Genomic DNA, 26,033 nt, shown 5'->3' with positions numbered 1-26,033 from the left:
CAGGTCCTTCAGCTCACAGACATGGCGAATGTACATTTCCTGGTTCCTCTTTTTGCCCCTTCAGTGGAATATATGATGAGGACATTTCTCCCTTGGGTGTGTGTGTGTGTGTGTGTGTGTTGTGTTCTGCCATCCTGGGAGGGCCGAGAGGAATTATTAAGATGGTGTCTCTGAGCCAGTAACCCCACATGGGTTCTGGTGAACTTTTAGGCATCTACTACCTGGTGCAAGTTCTAGGCACAGGGGCCATATTAAAAATGCTACTCCCCAAGATAAAGGACAGTCTTCTTGTCAGGGGCTCCAGGAGCAGACTTCCAGGCCCATGCGCTGCAAGTTTTTCAGAGGCCGTTTGGATGCTGTGTCAGAAGAAAAGGAATTGCTCATCTGGTCCTAGCAGATGTACTCTCCACGGCCCACAACAAGGTCGAGGGCGCCATGTCCTCTGGGGGTGGGGAGTGACCCAGCTGTCTTGGCTGGTGGGATAGCTGGATCAGGGGTGGATTTCAGACCCTCCTCAGCCTCTCAGAGGGCCCCTACCGGCACACTCCACACGGTAGTGTTGCCAGCATGTGTCTATTTCCTGATATATTCGTATCTACAGATGCTATTTTACACACACGCAAATACGTAGATGTACACGGCCAGCTTTCAGAACACCAACATTCTGTAAAGCACTGAGGCCTCTGCGTCCTCTGCTTATCACGTTTGACGACACAAACATGCATACACCCATCACGCCTGTGTGCACGCTGACAATGCCCAAAGTGGGGACAGAACACAAAATCTAGAGTTCTATTTACTTTGCAAATACATTTCTTTCCCCAGAGTACAAGGTCAGAAATCAGACCAAAGTTTTCAGACGCATGTGAGCTGAACTAACAAATTTGAATTCCTTCTTCCGCATGAACGTTCAGATGAAAGGTCTGTGTTCCTCTTCCTAAAATGAGAAGTAAACATGGTGGGCAGCTCCGCAGACCCACTTCACACATCCCTGCTTGGGCTGCTCTGAGGAAGGCAACAGGGCTCCCGCTCTCTGAGTGACATACAGCTTCCCTCGTCAAATACGGTGACTGAGAAATGAGTTGCCAGTGGCCAACTGGGGACCTCAGTACAGTTCTGCTTGGGGCAGGAAATACCTAAGGACTCCAGCTTCTGGATAAATGCCCAATGGGCTTATTTTATGGGGAATACAACTCTAGAGGGAAAAAAAATCTCAGTTATGTTTTTACATACCAAAGCAGAGCTCAAATAATTCTCCTCGCAAGTGACCTTCCTTGCTAGCAATGACCACAAAGGTCACTCATCTCTTCCTGTTTTTCTCAGAGGACCAATCAGAAGTGTGTCAACCCAGCATCTCACACAGTGCACACGATCCAGTTTCTAGCAGGCTCTCTCCCATTCAGATGCTCGGGCTCCGAGCCTTCAGTGGCCTGTCCCAAGCCTGTGCTCTGTGGATGGGTTGCTTGGCACCCACACTGGGTTGCTTTCCCCAGAGAATCTGAGTGATGATTTGGACAAATAACAAAATGTTTGTGTGGACTGCCTTGCTCTGGAAGTCTTGCTCTGGTGTTCTTATGATTCATCCTAATTACTATCACTTTTCTGAGAAATTGGCAAATAACAAGCTATCTTGCTTAGTGAGTTATTTATTATTTTAATGAGCAGAAGCCCACATTTGAGTCAGACGACGGAGGGAATAAAGGAATGAAAAGAACCTAATTGAGGGACTCAATGTGATCTCTCAAGCAAAGCTAAAATCTGCCCCAGGAAATTCCAGCCTAAATGAGAATCTGGAACTGAAAATACAACCTGTCTTAGAATTGGCTGGTTGGAAAACATTTGTCATCTCGACAAGCAATAAGAGAAATTAAACAAGAAAAGCGCCAAAAGGCAGGAAAGAATAAAAATCTGGTTTAATTGCTTTACCTGTTCTAGTAGGCATCAATAACTTTATTCTTTAGATATGTATTACCTTCCTACACTTTGGAAAAATAGAATTTAAATACTTAATCCCTTTCAAAAATCCTAGGAAGTGTGTGAAATAATTAATGATAATATTATAAGCTGGAAGGGACCAATGAAAAGAAATTGGGTAAAACCTACAGTCTCTGTGAAGGACCCTTTGTATCAGGGAGCCCCCTGGGGTCAGTCTGACCTAAAGACCACTTAATGACCACAGTAAAACAGAATGTAAAGACAATAGGGAACTTTCAAAAAAAAAACCTAAGTAAGAACACATCTCCCCTGTACTACAAATACGACAGCATTTGTTTTATAGCCCTTGATAGTTTTTGCAGAAACACTTTTCTATTTATATTCATTGATCTTTCCGTACTGGAGTCCTACGCTCTTCAATCTGTAATTTGGTAGAGGAAGGGATGGGACAGAGAGCTCATTCCTTGCTGTGTTTGGGGTGAAAATTCCTTAGAAATGTTTTAGCTTTATTTGGTTATTATGGTTTTTTTTACTCTTCTCTTTCAAGTGAAACTGCTAAGAAACAGTGAAGTGTATCACTTTGATTGGGGTGGTGACAGTGATGATTATAGCTAGCACCCTAACTCTGCCCAGGCATTTATAATCCCTAAAACAAGCCTATGAGGCAGGCAATATTCACAGATAAGGAAGCTGAGTCTTGGAGAAGGTAATTTTTTTTTTTCCTGGATAAACTTGGACTTGAATCCAAGTTTGGCTGGTCTCACCATCTGTGTTCTTAACCACTCATCCAAACTGGCTTCTTTCTTTACAAAGAGGTACAAATAGTAGAATGCTCACAGGAAGGTACAAGGAGGGAAAAGAGAAATTAAGAAACAGGATAATTTATAGAGTGGCCAAGTTAAAGTTTGCAGTCTGACAGACTACCTTCAAAGCTCAAAGATGAGGGCAGTTTCCTACATGCAAACTTAGGGCTGATGAGGTTCCTATGACTGGACAACATTTAATTCATCCAACAGTATGCAAGGATGTCTCAGGGGGACACTGACAGTATTAATGAATATCATATTCAAATCAGTAAGTTTCCATGAAGGAAACTTCTTTTGCTTCTTTAGCAAAAAAGGAAAACACGTTTTTCAACTAATATCCATAGATGTTCTCTTACAGAAACTTGTTGGAGTACTTCACACACATTAGGATGGCTATTACAAAGACAAACAAACAAGCAAAAAACAAACAAAAAAGCAGAAAATAAGTGTTGGTGAGTATGTGGAGAAACTGGAACCCTTGTGTAATGCTGGTGAGAATGTAAAATGATGCAGCCATATGGAAGTCAGAATGGGTATTCTTAAAAAAAAAATTACCATACAAACATGGAATTACCCTGTGATCCATCAATTCCACTTCTGGGTATATCCCCCCCACCACCAAAATTAAAAGCAGGTGTTTGTATAATATGTAACAGATATTTGTACACCTCTGTTCATAGTAGCATTTTTCACAAAAGCCAAAAGGTGGAAACAACCTAAGTATCCACTGATGAAAGAATGGATAACCAAAATGTGATCTATTATTATTTAGCTTTAAAAAGGAGTTATTTAGCCTTAAAAAGAAATGGAACTTTGACATGTGCATGGATGAAAATTAAGGACATTATATTAAAGGAAATAAGCCAGTCACAAAATGGCAAATACTGTACGATCTACTCATAGTACATACTTCGAGCAATCAAATTCATAGAAACAGAAGAGAATGGTTGTCAAAGGGCAGTGGGAGGGAGAATGGGAAGGTGTTTAGTGGGTATAGAGTTTTATTTTTGCCAGATGAAGAGAATTCTGGAGATGGACGATGGTAATGATTGCACAACAACGTGAATGTACTTATTGCCATTGAACTGGGCCCCTAAAAATGATGAAAATGGTGAATTTTATGTTCTGTATATTTTAGCCCCCCTCCCCTCTCAAACACACACACATAAAACTGTCCTGGAAGCCTCCCACTGTAGGAAAGCAGGATGAGCACCCAGCAAAGGCTCTTTGTCTTTGGCAGCTCATGGTGGCACACCAGATGGGCGCACGCATGTACACTGGGGTGGGACCAGACCAAAGTGCGAAGCAGCCACAGCTCCTCCCATGTCACTTCTTCCCCCTTGGCAGTTCCTCAGTCCAGTCTCAGCTAAACCTGGCTACAACGAGAATGCGTAACTAGGGATTGGCAGGAAGCAGAGGGATTACCGATGATGCCTCAGGAGAGTGGGACAGTTGTGATGAGGGTTCTGAAACCTTAGAATGACTCAGCTTGGGTTTATATAAAACAGGGGTGAGTTTCTTCTTGAAGCCTCAAGCTTTCCACCCTGTAAAATGGTGCTAATAGTAGCAACCTGGTAAAGCCCAGATGAGAATGACAAGGAGTATGGAAAAATGCTTGATGAGAGATTATTACTCTCATGACTACTCCTGCTGCTAATCTTAATCACAGAAAGACCCAAATCCAGATTTGGCTCATAATGGTGAACTGACAAACAGTAGAGCTGATCTTGATCTTGGAGAGCCACGGGGCCAGTGGCGGAAAGCTGCCAGCACGGTACGCCAGGGCAGCCCTGAGCACGCCAGCTGGCAGTCCTCCGCCGGCCAGCTCCCTCTGGCTGCGAGGCTGCCACCAACCTTGGCAGAAGCTGACTTCTGGACTCTGCATGACCAGCTAGCTCCCTTCTACCAAATGCCTGAGAAGGTAAAGGAATGATCTGCCAAAGATCACAACCTGCCCTGGCCGTTGTCAAAGAGACTCACCAGTTCTGTACAATGGATAAATGGCACGCGGGGATTGGAAATAGCCTTTGCTTATTGTCCCCTCTGCTGCATTAATTTTGCTGTTACTACGACAATCTAAGTGAACTATTCCTTGATCTGTGGCTAATGAGCCACGCTACTGCTCATCACCTTGAAAAGAGAAGGAACCAAATAGTTCACGGCTTCTCCCACTGAGGGAGGAAAAGAAAGAGAGAAAAAAAAAATTGCTCTGCTCTCATTTCTGAGCTTGAATGTGGATAGCCTCTGAGGTGGAATGTGAACCAACCCAGATATTTCCCCCCAAAAATCTCAAACTGAAAAACAATTCACTCCACTCATATGCCAAATTTTGCTCAGTGAAAACAAGTTGGGAATATGAAGAGACTTACAAACATTCATGTTCTGATCTGGTTATCTGGTTACTGGGGGCAGGGAAAGGACGGGGGAAATAAAATAAAGTAAATTTGTACCAGTGAACACTGGAGACTCTTCTTATGTTATCTGTAAGGGACTGTTAAGGAAATCACAATACAATCACAGGAGTAGAATAGTGTACTATAAAGATACAGACGTATTAGTGAAGGATTTTTCATAACATGAAAAATTATAATATTCAGTCCAATACATATAAAACAGCACATACAGAACAAATCAAATGTGTAATTAGAAATACTTAAAATGGATGGTGATGAGCTAACTGAAAAAATGAGCAAAAGTTTAAAGAAAGAGTTTCCAGAAAAACGAACTGCAAAGAATAAATATAGAAAAAGCTGTCTGACCTCATCTATGTTAAATAAACACAAGTTGTAATAAAGACTGCTAAATCTGACTTATCGGACTGGATCAGAAATGCTCACAAAACCAGTTTGGGCAAGGGGATGAAGCTAAAGATACCCTCATGTTTTTGGAAAGACGTTCAGAGATAACTATTAAAGCTGAAAATGTATACACACTTTTGGCAGATCTATAACCTACAACTTATCATCCAAGCACACTTGCACAAGTATACAAACATGCAGAGAAGGCTCTTCCCCATATACATTTTCCTACAGTAAAAACAAAAACAAGAAAGCCCCAGAAAATAACACAAATGTCCATCAATAAGGCAATAGTTAAATAAATCACAGGACATCTAGAGAGGAACAGAAATAAATGGCTTTAAAAGAATGAGAGGGATCATTCTACACTGATACAAAAAAAAAATATTTCAGATATGTTACAGAACTGCAGCATGGTACATATGGTGGATTTCCATGGGGGCTGGGGAGGAATGGCCATAATCTATGTGGGTACCTGGAAAGATGCATTTGAGTTGTTAAAATTAGGACCAAGGAATCGGGGTATAAGGCTTTTAGTTTCTAAGCTATAGTATAATTCGACTTTTGTTTTTTAACCCACTATCGGTATGATATTTAAGAAGTCATTGAACAAATAAAACAAAACTGAAATATAGCGTAAGAACACACAAAAATGCTTACAAGAGAATAATAAGATCTGAACACTATTTTTTCATTTTTTTCAATAATTCTATCATAAGTATGTATTGACTTAAAAAAAAAAGATTTTATTTATTTATTTGAGAGAGGGGAAAAGTGAGAGAGATCACAGGGAGAGAGCGGAGAAGCAATTCACCACTAAGCAGAGAGCTCAATGTGGAACTTGATCCCAGGACCCTGAGATCATGACCTGAGCAGAAGGCAGACAGATGCTTAACCTGCTGAGCCACCCAAGCACCCCTGCATTGACTTCTAAAAGGAAAAAAACCTGTATGTAAAAAGAAAAAAAAATGAGATCTGATATAGATCACATTTTCTCAGAATATCCCAGAGCATAAATACCTGTTTTGTGATATAGGAACCTTGAAAGACCTCCAGGGTTATTCACTAAGTACGTATTCATTTATATGATCATGTCATACATACAGATGCCACAAGTTGACAGAGAGCAGCTAGGGGTGTAACTGAGTGTCTAGTCACTTGTAGCTTCACAGGACACTCTTAGTATGTTAAAAGACTGAAGATCACTGTCATTCTGAGGCAGGGTCTTCCATTAAACAATCTTGAGACCAACTTCCATTTATTTGCACCCTGTCCAGGCTGCCCTCTGGGAGCCTCATCCTGTTCCAGGTGCTGTGGGCAACTGAACATAGTCCCTAATCTCGTGGAGTTGACTTCCCAGTGGGGCCAACAGACATACCCTATGTCCGACAGCCAAGAACTAAAGAAAATATATAGTCATAGGTGCCTTATTTCAACTCCAACAAAATACTTAAGAGAACTTGTGTTTCACTGGGTGGAAAGAACTCCCAGGCAAAGCCTGAGTTCTAGCTCTGAAATTAATCCCTGACTTATTTTTCCTGTGACCCATTTAAAGAAGTCCAACATGAGATCTGATAAATTCCAATATACCCGAGACAGATTTGCCATAATCTTTGTATTTCAACCCTCTTGAAATAAGTTTCCAAAATATCATGCGTTTATGAACGGAACCCATGAAAGTTGCCTCTCATGTTGTCTTCCCTTTCCTGAGGGTATGGGAGCAGGAGGGGAAGCCAGAATGACTAAATCTGGGGGAAAAGCACTGTCAAGTATTTTGTTTACCAGGTAGAATTCCTCTGCGCCTAATGACTGGAAGAAAGAGTGACTTGTCTTCATGATCTCAAAGGAGGGAGAGAAATTCAATCCTCCCTATTGGCTACAGGAAAAGCTGCAGTACATTTTACCCTTGAACAGCACAGGTTCTAATTGCATGGGATCATATGTGAATTTCTGTGGATAAATACAAGACAGTACTACAAATATATCCTCAGTATGATTTTCTTAAAAAAAAAAAAAGATTTATTTATTTATTTATTTATCTATTTTGTCAGAGAGAGAGAGAGGGACAGAGCGAGCACAGGCAGAGTGGCAGGCAGAGGCAGAGGGAGAAGCAGGCTCCCTGCTGAGCAAGGAGCCCGATGTGGGACTTGATCCCTGGATGCTGGGATCATGACCTGAGCCGAAGGCAGCCGCTTAACCAACTGAGCCACCCAGGCATCCCTATTTATTTATTTATTTATTTAAGAGAGTGAGCACACAGAGGGAGAGGGAGTGGGGGAAACAGGCCTCCCCCTTGAGCAGGGAGCTAGATGTGGTACTCTATCCCAAGACCCTGGGATCGTGACTTGAGTTGAAGGGAGATGCTTAACTGACTGAGTCACCCAGCTGCCCCCTCCTTATGATTTTCTTAATAACATTTTTTTTTCTCTTTAGCTTACTTTATCGTAATACAGTATGTAATATGTATAACATAACAAAATATGTGTTAATCAACTTTATGTTATCAGTAAGGCTTTGATCTAGTAGTTACATCTGGGGGGAGTCACAAGTTATACACCAATTTTCAGGGGCCTGGGGGGTCGTCAGTGGCCATAATGCCTGTGTTGTCCAAGGGTCAACTTTTCAAGATGTATGACCCTGAAAAACGATCGCTCGCTTAGTTCAGCAAATTCTCAAGGGCAACGCTTTCTAGACATATCCAAGCCCCCAAGACATCTACAGCTTGTCCCGGGCCCTGCTTCTTAATTACTGATCTCGAAGAGAAGGACCCAGAAACCTACAGATTTTAAACAAGGGCCCAAGGGAGTCTTACAATAAGGCAAGTCCAGGAAGGCCTGTCACACAGACTTCCACACAAATAAAAGAATAAAACATTTATTAAATGATGGAACTTCTGAAAGACAGTCTATGGCAAGACTACCACTGCAGGCAGATAGCCCCTGTGGGGTCTTTGGCCCATTTTCCAGTGAGGCAAAGAGCAACTGGAGGCTGAGAAGAGGAGGATGTTGATCTGATTTAGGTTTTGAGGGCAGTGCTCTGGCTGCTGCATCACACGTGGACTCTGGAGGAAGCAAGAGCTGAAGGACAAGACCAGTCAGGCAGCTCGTCAGTAATTTGTTTTGAGAGAGAGTGTGGGACTTGGGTCAGTGTGACAGCGGTGGAGGAGTTAGGAATATGAATCTGTGGTAAAGATAGAATCACCCAATTTGCAGAAGGATTGGATGTGCAACGTAGGAGAAGAGGGTCAACAATGACTTCAAGTCTGGGCCCTAGAAGGATGAAGTTACCTCCACCAGAAGGAAGAAAGCTCTGGATGGGTAGGTTCTGGAGGGGGAAAGACAGGTGCTCAGTTCAGGCTGTGCTGAGTTGGACATGCCTGATACACATCCAAGTGGAGATGCTGAGTAAGCACTCAGCTTGGGGAGCAGATCGAGCTAGAGAGGAGTGCTTCAGAGTGCTCAGAGTATAGCCAACTGTGTTGGGTCAGGTAGAGCTCCCCCCTCAAATTCATGACCACCTGGACCCTCAGAACATGATTTACTTGGCAACAGAGTCTTTATGGATTCAATTAGTTAAGGATCTCACCATGGAGTCCCACCCTGGGTTTAGATCAGGTCCTAAATCCAATGACTGGTGTCCAAGACCAGTGTCTTACAAGGTAATGGCAGAGGGGGATTTGAGACATGGATGCAGAGAGCCAAGCCTGTGAGGAAAGAGACAGACTGAAGCACTATTGCTACAAGCCAGGGAGCACAAGGAACCAGGAGGTGGACAGGCAAGGAAGGGTTCTCCCCTAGAACCTTCAGAATGAGTGGAGTCGGACCGACATCTTTATTTACAACTTCTGGCGCTCAGAACTGTGAGAGAATAAATTTCTTATGTTTTAGGCTACCCGGTGGGGGGACTTATTATGGAGGCTCCAGGAAAGTAACACAACACTTTCAGTGAGATCACTTAGAAGGTCAATATGGAGAAAAAGAAGGTCCTAGGGCTGAGCTCTGGGACCCTCCCATGTTTAAATGTTGGGAGATGAGGAAGAAATGGCTAGTGGGAATGGCATCCCAGAAGCCAAATGAAGAGAGCATGTCTGGGAGGAGGGAAGGACCAGCTGCACCAACCACTGCCAATGGGCCACAAGAGAAGAGGCAGAGGAATGCCCTTGAACTCAGTCTGGTGGGATCACCTACGACTTGCCAGGACCTGTTTGGTTGAACGGTGCTGAGTTCAAGAGTAGGGCGAAGGAAAAGAATTGGGGGAAATGAGTACGACCTTCCAGGGCTTTTGATCCTACAAAAAGGGAGGAGAAAAACGGAAGTGGAGCTAGCTGGAGAGAGAGATGGAGGAAAGGGAGAACTTCTTTCAATTCCCTGAGAATGGCACAGAAATGAGGTGGAAATGCTAATGCAGAATTTCTAGAACAATGTCTTGAAATGGCAAGAGGGGATGGGACCTGGTGCCTGATGCAGGGTGCTGTCACACCAGGAAGGAGGAGTTAGGGGCGGCTTTCTGCTGCTGGTGAAAAAGACAGCAAGGAAATCCACTGAGGGAGGGAAGGGGTTGGAGGTAAGGCTTGGGGGTGGAGGAGAAGGAGAAGGTGAGAAACAGTTGTCTAGAAGCCCGAGGAGGCACCTCCATCACTGGCCTTGAATTACACATGTGAAAAGCCAGCATGTCACATCAGCGCTGGTGACAGCTGTGAGATATGGGGCCAAAACAGGTAAAGAGTTGAACTTACAGCACATATGACAAATGGAGAGGCCTAAGTGGGTCTACAGAAGTCAGCTCAGGACAGAAGAGATACACGAGGGTAATGGAGATGTGGGGAAGAGTTGGAGGCTCTGACGGGCCAAGAGTGCTGGGAAGCAATTGCTGGAGGTGGAGTCCCAGGGGGGCAGGGTGGGGAGCCAGATGGGGCTGGTGGACCAGCTGGGACTTGAGAGGTGCAGCTATTGGTCGTCAGCATGGAGTGGGCTGCATGGGACAGTGGAGGAGAGAGGACAGAGTCCTGGAGGAGAAAAGTCAAGAGACAGAGTGGCCTGAGTCTGAAGGCCTAGATTCATACAAACAATGGCAGGGTCTCCAGGGGCTGGAGCGAGAAAGTGCTGAAGCATGGCAGTGACAAGTGTCCAGGGGTCCGAGGACAGCTACAATGAGGAGGGAGGGTGGACCTCAAAGCTGGGGTCCTGGCAGTGGGTGGGGGTGGTGAGGGCAGGGAGATAGAAGATCTAGATCTTCCATAGGGAGAAGGTATGAAAATGATTTTCATTAGCAAATGTGCAAGCAGTCGGTTCTGTAACATAAAGCCTCGCCTAGACAATTATGTTCTGGACACAGGAGGAGATGTGGATAGAATGCTTAACAGGAGCTGGAAATCCTGATGTTGGAAGAAGAATCAGCCAGCTCCACTGCCACTTGAATTCCAGCATACTCACCTCTGCCAGCTGCTGCAGGCCCAGACACAGGGCTCTCCCCAGCCCCAGGGAAAGGCCACCAAAGGACCTAAAAGGCACCTTGGGAGGAAAGCCTTACTCGGTGTTCCCCCTCCCCAAGTTAAACGCATCTGCCTCTGCTCTACTGGCTTCAGTGTTAAATGTTTCGCTGATACTTCTCATTCCTCCTGGCATTCTTCTCTATTCCACTGACAAGCAGAAACAAAGCAGCTCTTTGTCTTTGCATCAAGGCCCAGATATTTGTATTCTACTTCCTTCTTTTCTCACTTCTATTTAGGCCAACAAGGTAAGTCCTGGGCAGGAAAGTAAACATACTTGGAGGAAGAGGAAGAATAAATGTATCAGGAAAATATTTTACGGTTAAATACAGCTGCATTGTGACCCAGAGCTTATAAAGCAGAGAATAAAGAGTTTATTGTCTTCAACTGATTAGAGGCAGTCCCCACCTGGGTCGATATAGTCATTCAACATGTATTACTGAGCACCTACTACTTACATGGCACCAAGTGCTGCGGATACAAAAGGTAAACATGAACTTATCAAAACATTCAAATTGCTGTAAGTGTTCTGAAAAAAAGGAACAAGAGGCCAAGATGGAGAAGAATGGAGTGAACAGGGGCTTGGGATGGAATTGTTTTAGGAGGGATGGTTGGGGAAGGTGTCCTTGAACTGGAGGTGGGGGGAGGCATGGAGCAGAAGGGGTAGCTTCTGGGAGGGGGGCTAGGAGAGGCAATAAGATAGGACAGAGCATGGTGGGTGCCCGGTGGGAGTAAGGCAAGATGCTAGGGAGCTGAGCTCAGAGGCCATCGGGACATTTTACAAATGGGATGGGAATCCATGGAAAGTGTGAAGCAGGGATGCAAAATCATCGTACTGGTGAGACCCCTCAAATGGTCTACTGCATAGGGAAAGAGAAGAAATGGACGGGGAGAGAAGGCAATGGGGAGTCAGTGTTCAATGGGTGGGGACTTCCAGTTCAAAGATGGAAAAGTTCTGGGGATGGATACTGGGCACAGGTGCCTAACAGTGTGGAAGCATTTCATGCCACTGAACTGTACACTTCAAAATGGTTAAAATGGTAAAATTTTATGTGTACCTGACCGCAAAACAAAATGCACACATACGTTTATCTAACTGGCCTTGCCTCCTCTGTACAGCTTGGGAGGAGGAAGCCAGAAAGACCTTGAGAAGAGGTTGCCAGGTAAAATACAAAGGGAACACTGCTCCTAAAACATTGTTCCTTATTTACCAGAAAGTCACATGTCCCCAGGAGCCCTGCATTTCTACTCGCTCAGTCCAGCAACACAGTTAACAGGCAACCATCATTGTTCAGAAGAGACTTGATGGTGAGTGTGGCGGAGGGAGATACATTTCAGAAGAAGGAATGAGAGGGTTTGTTTACCAGCTGTCTATCAGGGCAGGGGTGGAAAGAAGAGAGGATCCAGGAGTTGCCCCCAGAGTGAGGGAGGTATGGCTGGAAGAAGCCTGGCTGGGAGGCCCCTAAAGGCCCACATCCTAGGGACTGCAACCTCGCGGCTGCCTGAGGGCAGGAGTTCTGGGGGCTGCAGGAGGGGAACAGCAAGGGGTTTCCTAGAAAGGGGTGTCCTCCTGAGACGAGGGTGAGACCACACAGCGGCACCTGAGGCTCAGCTGCCCTCTAGAGGCCCCTTGCTTGCTGCGGCAACCTGGGCCCTCTGTTCCTGGGGCAGAAACTCAGTCCTGCTTCTGAGCTGCACCGGGGGGATCAGGAATGCCGTTTCCTGGGTGGGAGACAGCGAATCAGGCCTCTGGTTTTGCTGGCCAGAGGCTGTGAAGCCACCACAATGAAACTGGGGAAATGCATTTCAGCTGCCAAACTGACCGCAGAATCAACTCTGAAGACACCAAACCGTTCTTAAGTTGGGGAGGGGGGATGACTTTTGATGACACAATTTAAAACAATTTTTATATTTTACGAAACCCCATGAGCAACGTTAACAGTCTTAAGGCCCACATTCCAAGGATAGGGGAAGAAAGTTTTTCGTTTTTTTTTTTGTTTTGTTTTTTTGTTTTTGGTATAGTACCCTACAAAAGCATTTTTTTTTAATAAAAAGATCAATCATTTAAAAATCTCTCTTTAAGTAATTTTATTTCCTCTTTTTTACCTTCATAGAAAAAAAATCAGTAGGAACTTACTTTTGAAAATAAGGACTATCCAACTGCATTGAAGTAATGACAGAAATTGGCTGTTTCTAGAGTATGGCTGGGGAATGGTGGGGGAGGACTGAGAGAGAAGGGTGAGAGGGTGATGAGCCAATCAAGTTGTGAGAGGAAGCTGTAGAGACAAAGGAAAGGATGCAAAGAACTGGGAGCTGTGGGGGAGAAGCAGGAATAGAGAGGGGTGATGAGGCCAGGCTTCTGGCTTCCACCTAAACTGCTATACTCACAGGGTGCAACCAAGTTCCAAGTTCTCCAAGGACTTCCTCTTTGCAAAATCCAATGGAAGTCTCCCCACCACCCCTTACAGGGCTGTCTCCCAGGATGACGCTCCTGCTGTCCCCAGGCTGGACTCTGCTGTCTCCCTGGGGCTCTGCTCCCTTCACCCATTCTCCCTGGAAGTCATCAAATCCCCATTGAAAGGTTGGTCTCCAGCTCCTGTCCATCCTCCAGCTCCCGGCTACAGCAAGCGCCTTGAGGACATGTGGGTAGTGGGTGTGGAGGCACAAATATATCTTTCTAGAGTCAACCAGAAAACAGTTAACTGTGCCTCCTATGTAACTCAAGAGAGGACGGTACTTCCAGTCTCTCTCAACTCCCATTCTTACCACACACCCCATTTGCTCCCCCTCATGCCCCTTTTCTGTGTCCTTCTGCATCAAATTCCCTCAAAGACGCCTCCCTGCATCCAACCCCTTCCAGGTTAGCAGGGCCAACACTGGCTCTTAGGGTCACCTCCTCCAGGAAGCCTATCTCTTCCTGTGACCTTGTGCCCTGGGTTCCATTCTGTTGCACGTGCTCGAAAGCAGCCTGTGGCGCCCATCCCAGAAAGCGCTGTCCTATTCCTTGTGCAGTGATCTGCCAGGCTGCTCTCTCTACATGCTCATAGGTGAAAAAGGGGGGAGGTGTCCCAAGAGGATGAGGGGAACATGCGGAAAGCAAGCCAAGGGCTTCTGACAAAGATCAACTGGAATTCACACTCTGCAGCTCCTTTCAAAGTGCTCCCGTCTCCATTCTTAAACTGTGAGCAGTTGGTAATAAACTCTGCCCTCTTCTAAACTACTTCAATTTAATTCTGGCCTTGCAGGCTTCTGAGATGAGTCCCTAAAGAGGAAATTATTCTGTGACTTACAGTAGCACTGACCAGAAATTGCCACTCCTGGACAAAATATTTGAGCTAAGAGAAAGATCTGGCATGCAGACCAGAAGTACCATTTACATTAGCTTAATGCTTGTCACTGCTGCTAGAAAGTCTTCCAATCAAAATTGAAACAAGAGGGGTGCCTGGGTGGCTCAGTGGGTTAAAGCCTCTGCCTTCAGCTCAGGTCATGATCCCAGGGTCCTGGAATCGAGCCCCACATCGGGCTTTCTTCTCAGCAGGGAGCCTGCTTCCCCCTCTCTCTCTGTCTGCCTCTCTGCCTAATTGTGATATCTGTCAAATAAATAAATAAAATCTTTAAAAAAAAATTGAAACAAGAGTAACATTGTCTGCCTTCCTTGCTATTTTGAACAACCAGTAATGTAGTTCCTCCATGTAAAGCCACCAAACATCCCCACCCCCACCTAGCAAAGTGGGGAAAAAAGAGAGTTCTCGTTTTATACTATTTTTAAATGACAGTTTCCCATTCTTTCAACTTTTTCAGAAGGAAACTGCATACGGTCCAGTTTTGCAATTCTCACAGGACCTCTGGTTTCATTTGCCCACTTTGCAAGTTTTCTTTTTTTTTTTTCCCCCAAAGATCCTTATTTATTTATTTGATACACAGAGAGAGAGAGAGAGAGAGAGAGAGAGCACAAATGGGAGCAGCAGGCAGAGGGAGAACAGGCTTCCCGCTGAGCAGGGAGTCTGATTCAGGGCTCATCCTAGGACTGGGATCATGACCTGAGACGAAGGCAGACACTTAAGTGACTAAGCCACCCTGGTGTCCCTTTGCAAGTTTTCATAGTCAAAGTTTAAGTCTCAGACATAAAACTCACAATGAAAAACAGATCCAGAGCATTTGTAGGCCCCAGAGTACTATATCCCTGTGATACATTCATCGTCCTTTATGTACAGCCATGTCAAAATCTTACATCAGTGGCATCTGAACACACCCCAAAATCATTCATTTCACTTTGGGTCATGATTCACACAGATAGTCTCTGGAGATTTTCTTAGTCGTGGAATTTTACAGTTGGAGCATCAGGCTGTGGGAGACCTAACCTGTGCCTCTCATTTTAGAGATGAGGACCGGGCCTATGAAATGACTGCCCCCAGGCAGCAGCAAGTTCCCCAACCCTCCGCTTAATGCCTTCCTCTCTATTCACATCATTTCACATTATCGTCAGCTCCATTTACAAAATGAGAGCAATGCTTCTCCTATTCAGTACAAAGAGTTAGCCACCATCTCCATATTTTGTCTTGGGATTTACACTCTAAGCCATGGCTCCTTGGGAAGGCCTCCCGGGTGACAACCATGCCCCATCAGCCAGCGCAGCGTGATGCTCAGATTATTTTGTAGAGTTAATGATCTCTTCCACGCCAGCCTTTCCCGCCCGAGGAGGCTTCCGCGCTAAAGAACCGGCAACGTGGGGCCTCAATGCTGAGTCATGCAGGATAATCCCAGGATAACAAAGGGAGACCAAATACAGAGTGGAAAGGACATCTGGACTCCCGGATGCCAGGCGAAACAAGTCTGTGACCTGAGGCTTTCCCTTGCCCCTGGATCTGATTCATTATCTCCACACAATTTTTCTTCCAGTTTAAGTAAATTAAATGGGATGACACTATCAAGCAGGGGTTGATTAATAAAGGTTTGGGAAATAAAGTAGTTGCTTCCTTATATTTCGTGGGGGGCGAGGGGGTGAAGGGTAGCCATGCGCTGCAGAATGAGAACCTATCTTTTAGGTTCTTAATGAAGAGGGAAAATGAACAGACACATTACCTGTTGGTATTTGCAAATAGTCTACAAACTTCTGGGGCAAATTCCCTCCAGACACTCCAGACACCCAACAGACAAGTGGGTCCCAACCCAGAGTTACTGCAAGGGATTCCCGTCTATGTCTTGTTTTCTCAGTCAGCAGACACTATAATGAGCAGGTACTTAAAAAGCTCTGATGGCAAGTGGCCTTCCTTCTCAAAAAGGTTGAGATTTACACAGAAAGAGATTTCCAACCTTCCTCAGTTTGCCAAATTCCAACTTAAAATGTGTGTTAAATGTAATGTAGGAGGAAATATAGTTGAGCATAATTACTATGTGAAAGAAAGATCTATGTTTGGCAATAGAGATTTTTTGGGGGTGGGGGAGGAGCTAGATATCCTTAATTCTGACAAGCAAAACCCATCAAGGGGTAAAAATGCGTTATCAGCACGGTGTCAGGTACAAAACGATACTAGGAGCAACTCCAACCTTGGAATACAAGTGTGAAACAGGGCAGAGGAAAGAACAAGTTATCTGAAGTCAGAAGACCCAGGACTGAGTGCAGCAATTCCAGCCACTAGCTCTGTAAGCTTAGACAAACCCAAGGTCACCTCCTCATTTGTAGAATGTAGTAAATAAAGACATAAATGCTTTCAAAGTAGTCGGGCTCAAATTAGATAATGGACGGAGAAGTGCTTTACCAACTGGAAGGAGTTAAAGAAAGGGTACTCGTTATCACGATTGTAATAAAAACTGACTTTTCTGTTTCTACTGCAGTTTTACTCACACACAATTGTCCATTGCATTTCTGGTAACTCTTGCCCTTCAGTGATGTTGCCACCAAAGAGCAATAAAACGTTTTGGTTCACTTGGCAGGAATTACAAGATGATTTCTCCGACTATCCATCTTGCAACTGTGAATTTCCCCCTTCTGTCCTCTCAGTTGTACAAGTCTATGATTCCACTTCCACTTCCCTTGAAGGGAATTCCCACAGATGTCAACCCCTGGCCTTTACAAGTTCATTTTTCTTCTCCTGCAGGAGGCAAAGGCTAGGAGGGAATGAGGTGGTCTCTCTGCTCTCAAAGTATCAGACTTCCTCCACAAAGGGGTAATTTTCCAATTGTAGCATGAAGAGCACAATATCACTTCATCTCACACCAGAGGGAAAGGACTGGTAAAACTACTTTAGTTGGGATTTCTTCATCTCCACTAAATGCCCAGGAAGGCGAGTGAGCTGAGAGACAGGGTGCACAGAGTGAATTACACTTGGGCTCAGAAGACCTTTTTAGGACTCATCCTGAGACAGGAAGTGATGAAATCAGCTGTCACATGAACTGAGAGGCTGTCATGTGCACTTACCCACTTCCTGTCTCGACTGGTTTAAGAGGAGGATGGTGAGGGGAAAGCAGAGCTTGGGGAAGTAGGTTGTGGGGAGAGGGAAGAAGAGGCTCATGAGAGGCTGTGGGAAAAGTCCCAGTGCTGTCCCTTACCCCTGTTCCCTCATCCTTCTGGGGCTGAGATAAGTAAGCTGGTTTCTTTCTACTCTCCACCCCTTATTGTGAAAAGCAGCTGAGTTGAATTACATCCTCTTGTGCTACTGAAAATGCTAACAGAAGAAAGTACAAACTACAGCCTGCTTGTTGTTTAGTTTAGAGTCCAAGTGTGGACGTTTACGAATCTTCTGCTTTACCCTAAGTCCACTCCGAAGAGTCAAGTGGAAGAAGGTATAGAAAGGGTGGGTGATTCCAGTAGGCAGGCTCCAGGTTTCCTCTATCTCCCTGGGCCAACCTTATTAATAGTTATTATTCTCATCTCATCCATTAGGGAGAAGTGACAGAGTTAACGGAGAGATAATTTCAGAGGAATGTTGGTAGTACCGTCCCAAAGGCAACGGACAGTATCACAGTGGGAATGCATACTGGGTGTGGTCAACAGGAAGCCAGTGTGTAAGGTACATGATTTCAGGCCTGTAGGCCCTACTCATTCTTGCCAAGGTTCAGGCCCTCTTCTCGTGGTATCAATATCATAACAAGAAAAGCCACAGGCAAACGAAGCAGATGGTAAGCAAAGGTGGGGCAACATGGGGTCTCAGGAGGGAAGGATTGGGGAAGAGTCTGAGTGAGATTTGCACTGTGAACAAAGATGGACTCAAAAGATTCTATTTGGTTGCAAAAAAAATTTTGAATTTTGTGAAGAAACACGTGCTTAGTGACATCCTGGGTGATGCTGACCGGCTGACCCTCCCACTGTCACTTCACCCCCTGTGCACTTTGGATGTCCCACCAGTCCTACCCAGTGGCCACTGCTGGGAAAGAGACCCTGGCAGGGAAACAAGAGCTTATCCAGCAGGAGCTGGATTTGGAACACTGGTTTGGTGGTGGCCTTGATTATCCCAGGCCCCTCCTGTCACTGCCAGAGGTGTGTGCTCAGCCCCACCACAATTGACAGAGGAGTCAACTGAAGCCACCTGGAACCTACAATTTGAAAGTCATGGACAATGCCAGGCTCTGGGATAATCTTCCTGGCAAACTACAAAGTTGTAGAAAGCAACTTTTTTCCCCAGCTCATTTATAAGTTAGACAAAGTTACTTTTTTTAGCACAGTAGTAAAGTAGAAAGTTAAAGAATAGATACAGAGACCCCAAGTTGGACCTTAAAAACTTGGACTATGTCAAGATAAGGCTTTATGAGGTAAGCCACGCAAAATCAAATAAAAAATACCCATGTGACAAATTAAAGTCCTTCTCCAGGTATGGTACACACCCCGATGGGCATAATTTCCATATAACCGTAGACCCTATACAACGCTATAGAACTGCAGGCACACACAGATCCGACCCTCCGCCGCACTGGAACTAGGACCACTCAGGCTTCCAGGCCACATGGCCCACTTTTCCGTATTTCTATCAGCCCCCTTCCCTTTCTGAGAAGTGGATACAACCAACCTTCACTACATTCCTCAAGTGTCTCATCCACGGGGGATGCCGAACTTGCCGTCCCAATCAAGGGCCTTCTTGATCAATGTCAAGTGTGACAATTTCTGCTTTCTCCATTTCTGACCCCCTATCTACATAGGATCTAGAGCTGCATCCATCCAAGTAATCATCCTCTTACTATAGAGCAGTGGTTTTCAAACTATGGTCTTGGAACATTTGGAGTCTACAGATCTTCTCAGGGGCCAGTGTAGAGAGTCTGAGAAAAGTCAGGGCTGTTGGACTCTTTCCCTTCCCCCAGTTCTACCATAGCAATCTTATTTCATTCCACATTAGAGGTTGGGGTTCCAGACCACCTTTGAATTTCTTACTCAGATAAGGAACCTATGAAAGCTTGCCAGGTTTGGGTAGATGAGCTGGGGGCTGAGCTGGGGGACTTCATCACACACCTTTACCAGAATGATAAAGGTGGGGACTGTCATCCCCAAGATTCCCTCAGCTTCCACCAAGAGGCTCTGAAGTGCTTGTGTCCATGCCAGTCTGAGATCAGATTAGACCCCCAACAACATCTCCTAAAAACAGGAATTACCATTCCAATATTTGATGTGTGAATAAACGGACTTCCTAAGTGGTTATGGCTATCGAGTCAGAGCCACGAGCCACGACACAACGCCAGTTTTCGGACACTGATCCCCAACTCAGCCCAAGATACGCTACTGTAGAACATGGGTTCTGATCCTCTCTTTCTTGAAGAACTTTACCGCGTACTAATTCTTTCCTTTGAGCTCATCTTCCCAAGAAGGCCTTATCAATTTCCCAACTTAAAGAGGGTCTGAGGGAAGAAATGGGAGTAAGATATGAAGATCATAAAGGCAACCCTTTCCTGGAACTTCTGGAAATCTCTTGGGCCACTTCAGGCTTTATGGCACATGCCCTTCCCAACATGAACTACCCATGGCTGGTATCGAGAAACAAAACAAGCAAATTACTGAAAATGACTAACAGATACAATTAGACTATTAATATTCAGTAGCTGGCATCCTTCAAATGCACATTTCTTTGACACACCAGGTAAATTGCTGGGTTTCTGGGTAACTTCCCTCTGCCCTTAAATGTGCTTTAGGAAATGTGTGGTTCCAAATGAAACAAACTTGCAACTTCTGGGTTAGCACTAGAAATAATATAAATGAATATTTCTTAGAACCCAAAAAACGTATCCAGCAAGAAGAATAAGGGAAAGAATACAGTTCCTCTGTTTTCAAGAATACTAAGGACTTAAAAGTACCTGTACCTTAGGTTAGTAACTTACTACTGCATGCACATCACTTAGAATGTGCTGTGCTCAGACCGCTTGGGACTGCGTCTCCAAAAAGCAGCAACAAGTGACCCCTTCCCTCGCACTGTCTCTCTAGCTGGTGCAGACGTGAACCTAAGAGACTGCCTTGTTTTAGGGAAGGTGACAGCCAAGCCAGAGCCGGACACATGCACACACACGTGCCTTCAGTGTGAAACATCCATCATTCTCTCCAAGGAAGTGCACTTTGCAAGGCCTTTTTCTGGGAACCACTACTGGGAAACAGCCAGTACAAATGCCTTCTCCCTGGAACATCGTGACTCGGAAGCGGGAGTCTCCACGAACTTACATGCACCCTGGGTTTTTAATACTTCACCTGGGCAGAAAAGTCAATTAGCTTGGGAAGCAGCACCTTGCCCCCTTCGTCACTCTTCAGGAAATCCAGCAAACTGCCTGTTGGTAGAGGAGGGACCGGTGAGTGTAGTTCAAACACACAAGACCAAAATCCAAACAAAAGTCAAAGGACCATGACTATTAGTGAGGGAGTGCACACAATGATTGCCTTTGCGATTCTGTATGGCCATAGTGCCTTTTCCTGAAGTTGGTCAAATCCAGGCCCCTCTAACCTGTTACCTTCGACCTGATGTGAAATGTAGCGTATGGGCCAGGTAAGAAAGGGTGATGGCGGCGGGGTGGGGGAACAGTGTTTCTCTAGCTCTGCATTTCAGGGCACTTTGCACCTGCCACCACAATCCACCTAGAGCAGCTGTCTGATCTTCAGAGCTGCCCAGAGACAGAAACCAGCAGGTCCTTCCAGGGGGCCTGCCTGCAGCGGCACTGGGAGAGGCTCTCTCCTATCTGTGTCCAGCCAAAGCACAGAAGCTAGCGCCTGCGACAGGGGCTCAATGAGTAGCTGGTGAACATACTGTGCTTTGTACCTAAAAGAAAGTGTGTCGATAAGCCCTCCTACTTCCTACGGCTTCATCGCTAAAACAAGCCCTGCTTTTTCTCCTAGAATTTAAAGTGTCAACCTTGGACAAGCTGCTTACCCATAATGCCTTAGTCCCTGTAAAGAGGGCATGTCCTACCAGCTATTGTCAGAGGTCTTGTGAGGACAGATTTAAGAAGCACGCGCCAGGGTGCCTGGCGAGTGGTTAAGTACCCAGTAAGTGTTCTGCTCCTTCATCCTCAACACAGAACAATGGCACTTAGCTCTGAGACTGCTAAGAAGATTAAGAGATATCACCCAAGGAACACATCAAGAACACTCTGGTATACAGGAAGTACTCAGTAAAAGCTAAGTGATGTTATGAGGAGAAATTTGTATTTACATTTATGATTCAAATACTTCCAGCCGCTTAATACAACAAGTACTTACTGAACCACAAAGTTCAGTTTCTGGGTTATGGCAACCTAAGCCACAGGGGTAGTTTTTTTGTTTGTTTTTAAACAACATCCTTTTTTTGGAAGGACTCTCAGTGACTAATACTCTGAAATATTTACATATATTAAATAAGAAAATGTTATGTTCATCTTTCTAATCTACTCAGCGGAGACATCACAGTATGATCTCCATGATGCAGGATTCTTAATTTGGTACTATTGTTTATTTTATTTTATTTTTTTTTCCTTTCTTCCTTCATTCCTTCTAAAGAATTTTAAAGAACCATTTGGTAGTTTGGTAGTATGTCTAACTGATCTGGAGGAAGAAGGGTAGTAATTCACACCCTGTTATCTAAAGGTAATATCAGCCAGAGAAAACATGGTTGCTGGACACCTCTTGGTTAGTGATTCTGATTACAGAGGAATATAACCTCCAACAGTTTCAAAAATGTTCCCATTTTAAAGTGACACCCTGAACACGTAGATAATATTAGAGAGGGAAATGAATGCATTTTAGAATCCTGAGAACTCCCATTTTAAAGATATAACAAAAATATTCTTATTTGAGATACATATTTTTTGGACAAATATTTATTAGGGGGCTTCTACATTTTGCATGCAATTCTTATGGCTAATATGACTAAGAAGACAAACACAGAGAATATAGAAAGATCATGTATTATTTCTATAATATAGATAACACTTAACAATATTTCTGGTGAGGTGGTTTATTAAAATGCTTGGTTTCCCCATGGGTTCTGATTTTTCACTAGTGAGCATGCTGTTTTGGAATTAAAATTATTGGAATATTCTGTGAACATTTAAACTTTTTACTTTGGGACACCGGAGTGGCTAGGTCTGTTAAGCATCTGCTTTTGGCTCCGGTCAGGATCCCAGCGTCCTGGGATCGAGGCCCACATGGGGCTCTCTGCTTAGCGGGGAGTCTGCTTCTCCTTCTACTCCTCCCCTCACCCCCTGTTCGTGATCTCTCTCTCTTTCAAATAAATAAAGATCTTTAAAAAAAATTTTTTTAAATAAACGTTTTACTTTTGGAGCCTGAAGCCTTTCAAAAGCCCTGGGTTTGGAGGATGTGCTTACCCTTGGCCATGTACTCAGTGATGATATAGATAGGCTCTTCTCTGGTAACCACGGCATAGAGCCTCACCAGCTTGTCATGCTGAAGGGTTTTCATGAGGTTGGCTTCCTCCAGGAATGCTTGCACAGACATAGTGCCCGGTTTCAGGGTTTTCACAGCCACTTTGGTACTATTGTTATAGTAACCTAGCAAGACAGCAGAAGAGAGGATATGTTTGATCCAACTGAAAACCAAAAAGTTCATGCAGGGTTAAAAGATAGAGAAAAAAACTGACATAAAACTCTAGACAGTGTTAACATGAGGGGAGGCCAAGTCAAGGGTGTATGAGAATTCTCTGTACCATCTTTACAAAAAAATCTAAAATTATTGCAAAATCAACAAGGTTTCATAAAGCATTATTTTGGAAAAATAAAACCCCACAAGCTTCTGTATGCAATCCATCATGGGGACAAAGATTTTCCTCTAATGAATAAAATGTTCTTTATCCAAAAACAAACAAACAAAAAAATGCATAGCACAGCTCTCTTACACACACACACACACACACACACACACACACTCACAGGTCTGGAAGAAAACACTAAAATATGCCAAGTGCCAGCCATCTCCAGTGGCACAATTAAAGTGCCTTCATTTGTGTTCACGATACTTTTAACTACCAAATTTTCTACATTGAATATGTATTATTTTTGTAATCAGGAAAAAAAAGGTTTGCATTTTAAGAAATTGTATATACTAACTTTGAAGTATAATATACTAGAGTCAAATAAGCGTCTCCTCAAGCTTCCCAAGAGAACTGGACTTGAGTGACTCTCCATGAGCAAAGGCTTCTGTATCAAAATGTCTGGGACCCACCGCTTGCCACCCCCTCCCATGCCCAGAAGCAGAGAGTCCTGCAGTAAAGAAACCTGTCAGCCCTGGCTAACCTCAGTGCTTTCCACACCTTCTTGACCACAGGACACACTGTCATGTACCTTTTCACACCCTGCGAAATGCACTTTGGGAAATACTAACACCTTCATATAGTTTCCCCAAGGTCCCTTTTTCTGGAACCTGCCCCAATGGTGTGCTTAATTCTGAACCTCATTTTCTCCTGGAGCCCCCTCTTCTCAGTGGTTTGACAAAGCAGAAATAGAGATAATCACATTCCCCTTTCCTTTCCTCTCTTTCTGTACTTCTCTTGGAAGTGCAAGAAAAAGGTGAGGGGGGAGTGGCAGCAGGTTCCCTGCGGGTTGTTCTACCCCTATTACAGTTTTTGTTTTGTTTAACTTGCCCTACGAAATGGTGATGTCTAGGGTCTAGTGTCTAGTCTCTTTGTTAGATCATATAACTATCTGTGTCTGTACAGAGCACACAGATGACTGGAAGCATGCTCAATAAAACATCAACAGCGATGAGGATCTCTGGGTGGCAGAAATTGGAGTGACTTGTACTTTCTTTTGTTCTGTCCCATTTTGATTCATTTTGTGAATGAGTATGTATCTTTCTTTACAAAGGGAATTTTTTTTAAGGAAATTACGTCTCTATTTCCACACTTCCAAATGTGTCAGAAAAAGTATTAGTTTATAGCTAACAGTTGACCATACTTACTAACTTTTCTTCTGATCATTGATACTTATTACTCCATTAGAACTTTTCCCTTGATATTTTACTTTGATTTGTATTTAATAGTAGCTTATAGTGTTGTACAGGAAAATGAAAAAATGTAACATGTGAAGTAAAGTAAGTGTTAGAATTATGGAGAAGCCAGTAATAGAAAGTTGACAAAATAGAAAACTGTACTAGGTTATTTTCAAAAGCCACAACCTATAAAAAATAATGGAATCATCAATCTATTAAATTGATTTTCCATTTAAATGCATAATTACACACAATATGATCTTTCTTATAGATCTTAAGTGTAAATTTAGAGTAAATGCCACCAATAAAAGTCCTTTAACATTGCATTTGAACCAACAAAAGTCATTATCTCAAAACTACAATGAGATTCACCTCACACTTGTCAGAATGGCTAAAATAAAAAAGAAAAAACATTAAGCATTGGCCAGGATGTGGGGAAAAGGGAACCCTATTGCACAGTTGGTGGGAATGCAAACTGGTATAGCCACTGTGGAAAATGGTATGGGGGTTCCTCAAAAAAAAAAAAAAATTAAAAATGAAACTACCCCATGATCCAGGAATCGCACTATTGGGTATCTACCCCTAAAATATAAAAACACTAATTCAAAGGGAAACATGCACCCCTACGTCCATAGTAGCATTATTTAAACAGCCAAACAATGGAAGCAGCCCAATTGATAGATTAATGGGTAAAGAAGATATGAGGTATCTTCTTTACACACACACACACACACACACACACACACACACACACACTGGAATACTATTCAGTCATAAAAAAGAATGCAATCTTGCCATCTGCAACAACATGGTTGGAGCTAGAGGGTATAATGCTAACTGAAATAAGTCAGAGAGAGACAAATAGCATATGATTTCACTCATATGTGGAATTTAGGAAACAAAACAAACAAGCAAAGAAAAAAAAAGAGAGAGAGACAAACCAAGAAATAGACTCTTAACTGTTGAGAACAAACTGAGGGTTACCAGAGGGGAGACGGAGGGTGGGAAGGGTGAAATAGGTGATGGGGATTAAGAGCACACTCATCATAAAAAAATTAAAAATTAAAAAAATTAAAATAAAAAAGATTCATTATAAATTTAAAGGTTTATATGCAGGTATTCAGTTACAGGAATAAATCTAATAAATGAATTTAGGAAGTCAGAGGATACAAAGTTAATAAACAGAAATCTGTTGTATCTCTATATACTAATAGTGAAGTAGCAGGAAGAGTAGTTAAGGAAATAATCCCATTTATAATTGTACCAAAAAGAATAAAATATCTAGGAATAAATTTAACCAAGAAGGTAAAAGACCTATACTCTGAATACTATAAAACACTGATGAAAGAAATTAAAGATGATATAAACCAACAGAAAGATACACTGTGCTCATGGGTTAGAAGAATTAATATTGTTAAAATGAACTTACTATGCAAAGCAATCTATAGATTCAATGTAATCTCAATCAAAATGCCAATAGCATTTTTTACAGAACTAGAACAAATAACTTGAAAATTTGTATGGAACCACAAAAGACCCTGAATAGCCAAAGCAATCCTGAGAAAGAACAAAGCTGGAGGCATCACAATCCCAGGTTTCAAGGTATAGCACGAAGTTATAGT

At 43.6% G+C, this 26,033-nt stretch overlaps 1 protein-coding gene across 4 annotated transcripts in view; it reads right to left on the bottom strand.

The window, feature by feature from the left end:
• LYN (LYN proto-oncogene, Src family tyrosine kinase) overlaps positions 1-26,033 on the bottom strand; it is a 116,948-nt gene that overhangs the window by 16,439 nt on the left and 74,476 nt on the right. For all 4 annotated transcript variants that reach the window (XM_032882578.1, XM_032882580.1, XM_032882579.1 and 1 more), the window contains exons 9-10: positions 22,794-22,976; positions 20,689-20,765 (exon numbers count right to left, since the gene is read on the bottom strand). In XM_032882578.1, coding sequence (XP_032738469.1) covers positions 20,689-20,765; positions 22,794-22,976 — 260 coding nt within the window. The remainder of the gene's footprint in view (positions 1-20,688; positions 20,766-22,793; positions 22,977-26,033) is intronic.

This window comes from Lontra canadensis, unplaced genomic scaffold, assembly GCF_010015895.1.
Source record: "Lontra canadensis isolate GAN:19392208 unplaced genomic scaffold, GSC_riverotter_1.0 scaffold83, whole genome shotgun sequence".
Classification (NCBI taxonomy): Eukaryota; Metazoa; Chordata; class Mammalia; order Carnivora; family Mustelidae; genus Lontra; species Lontra canadensis.
This window is presented reverse-complemented; position numbering and strand designations above follow the sequence as displayed.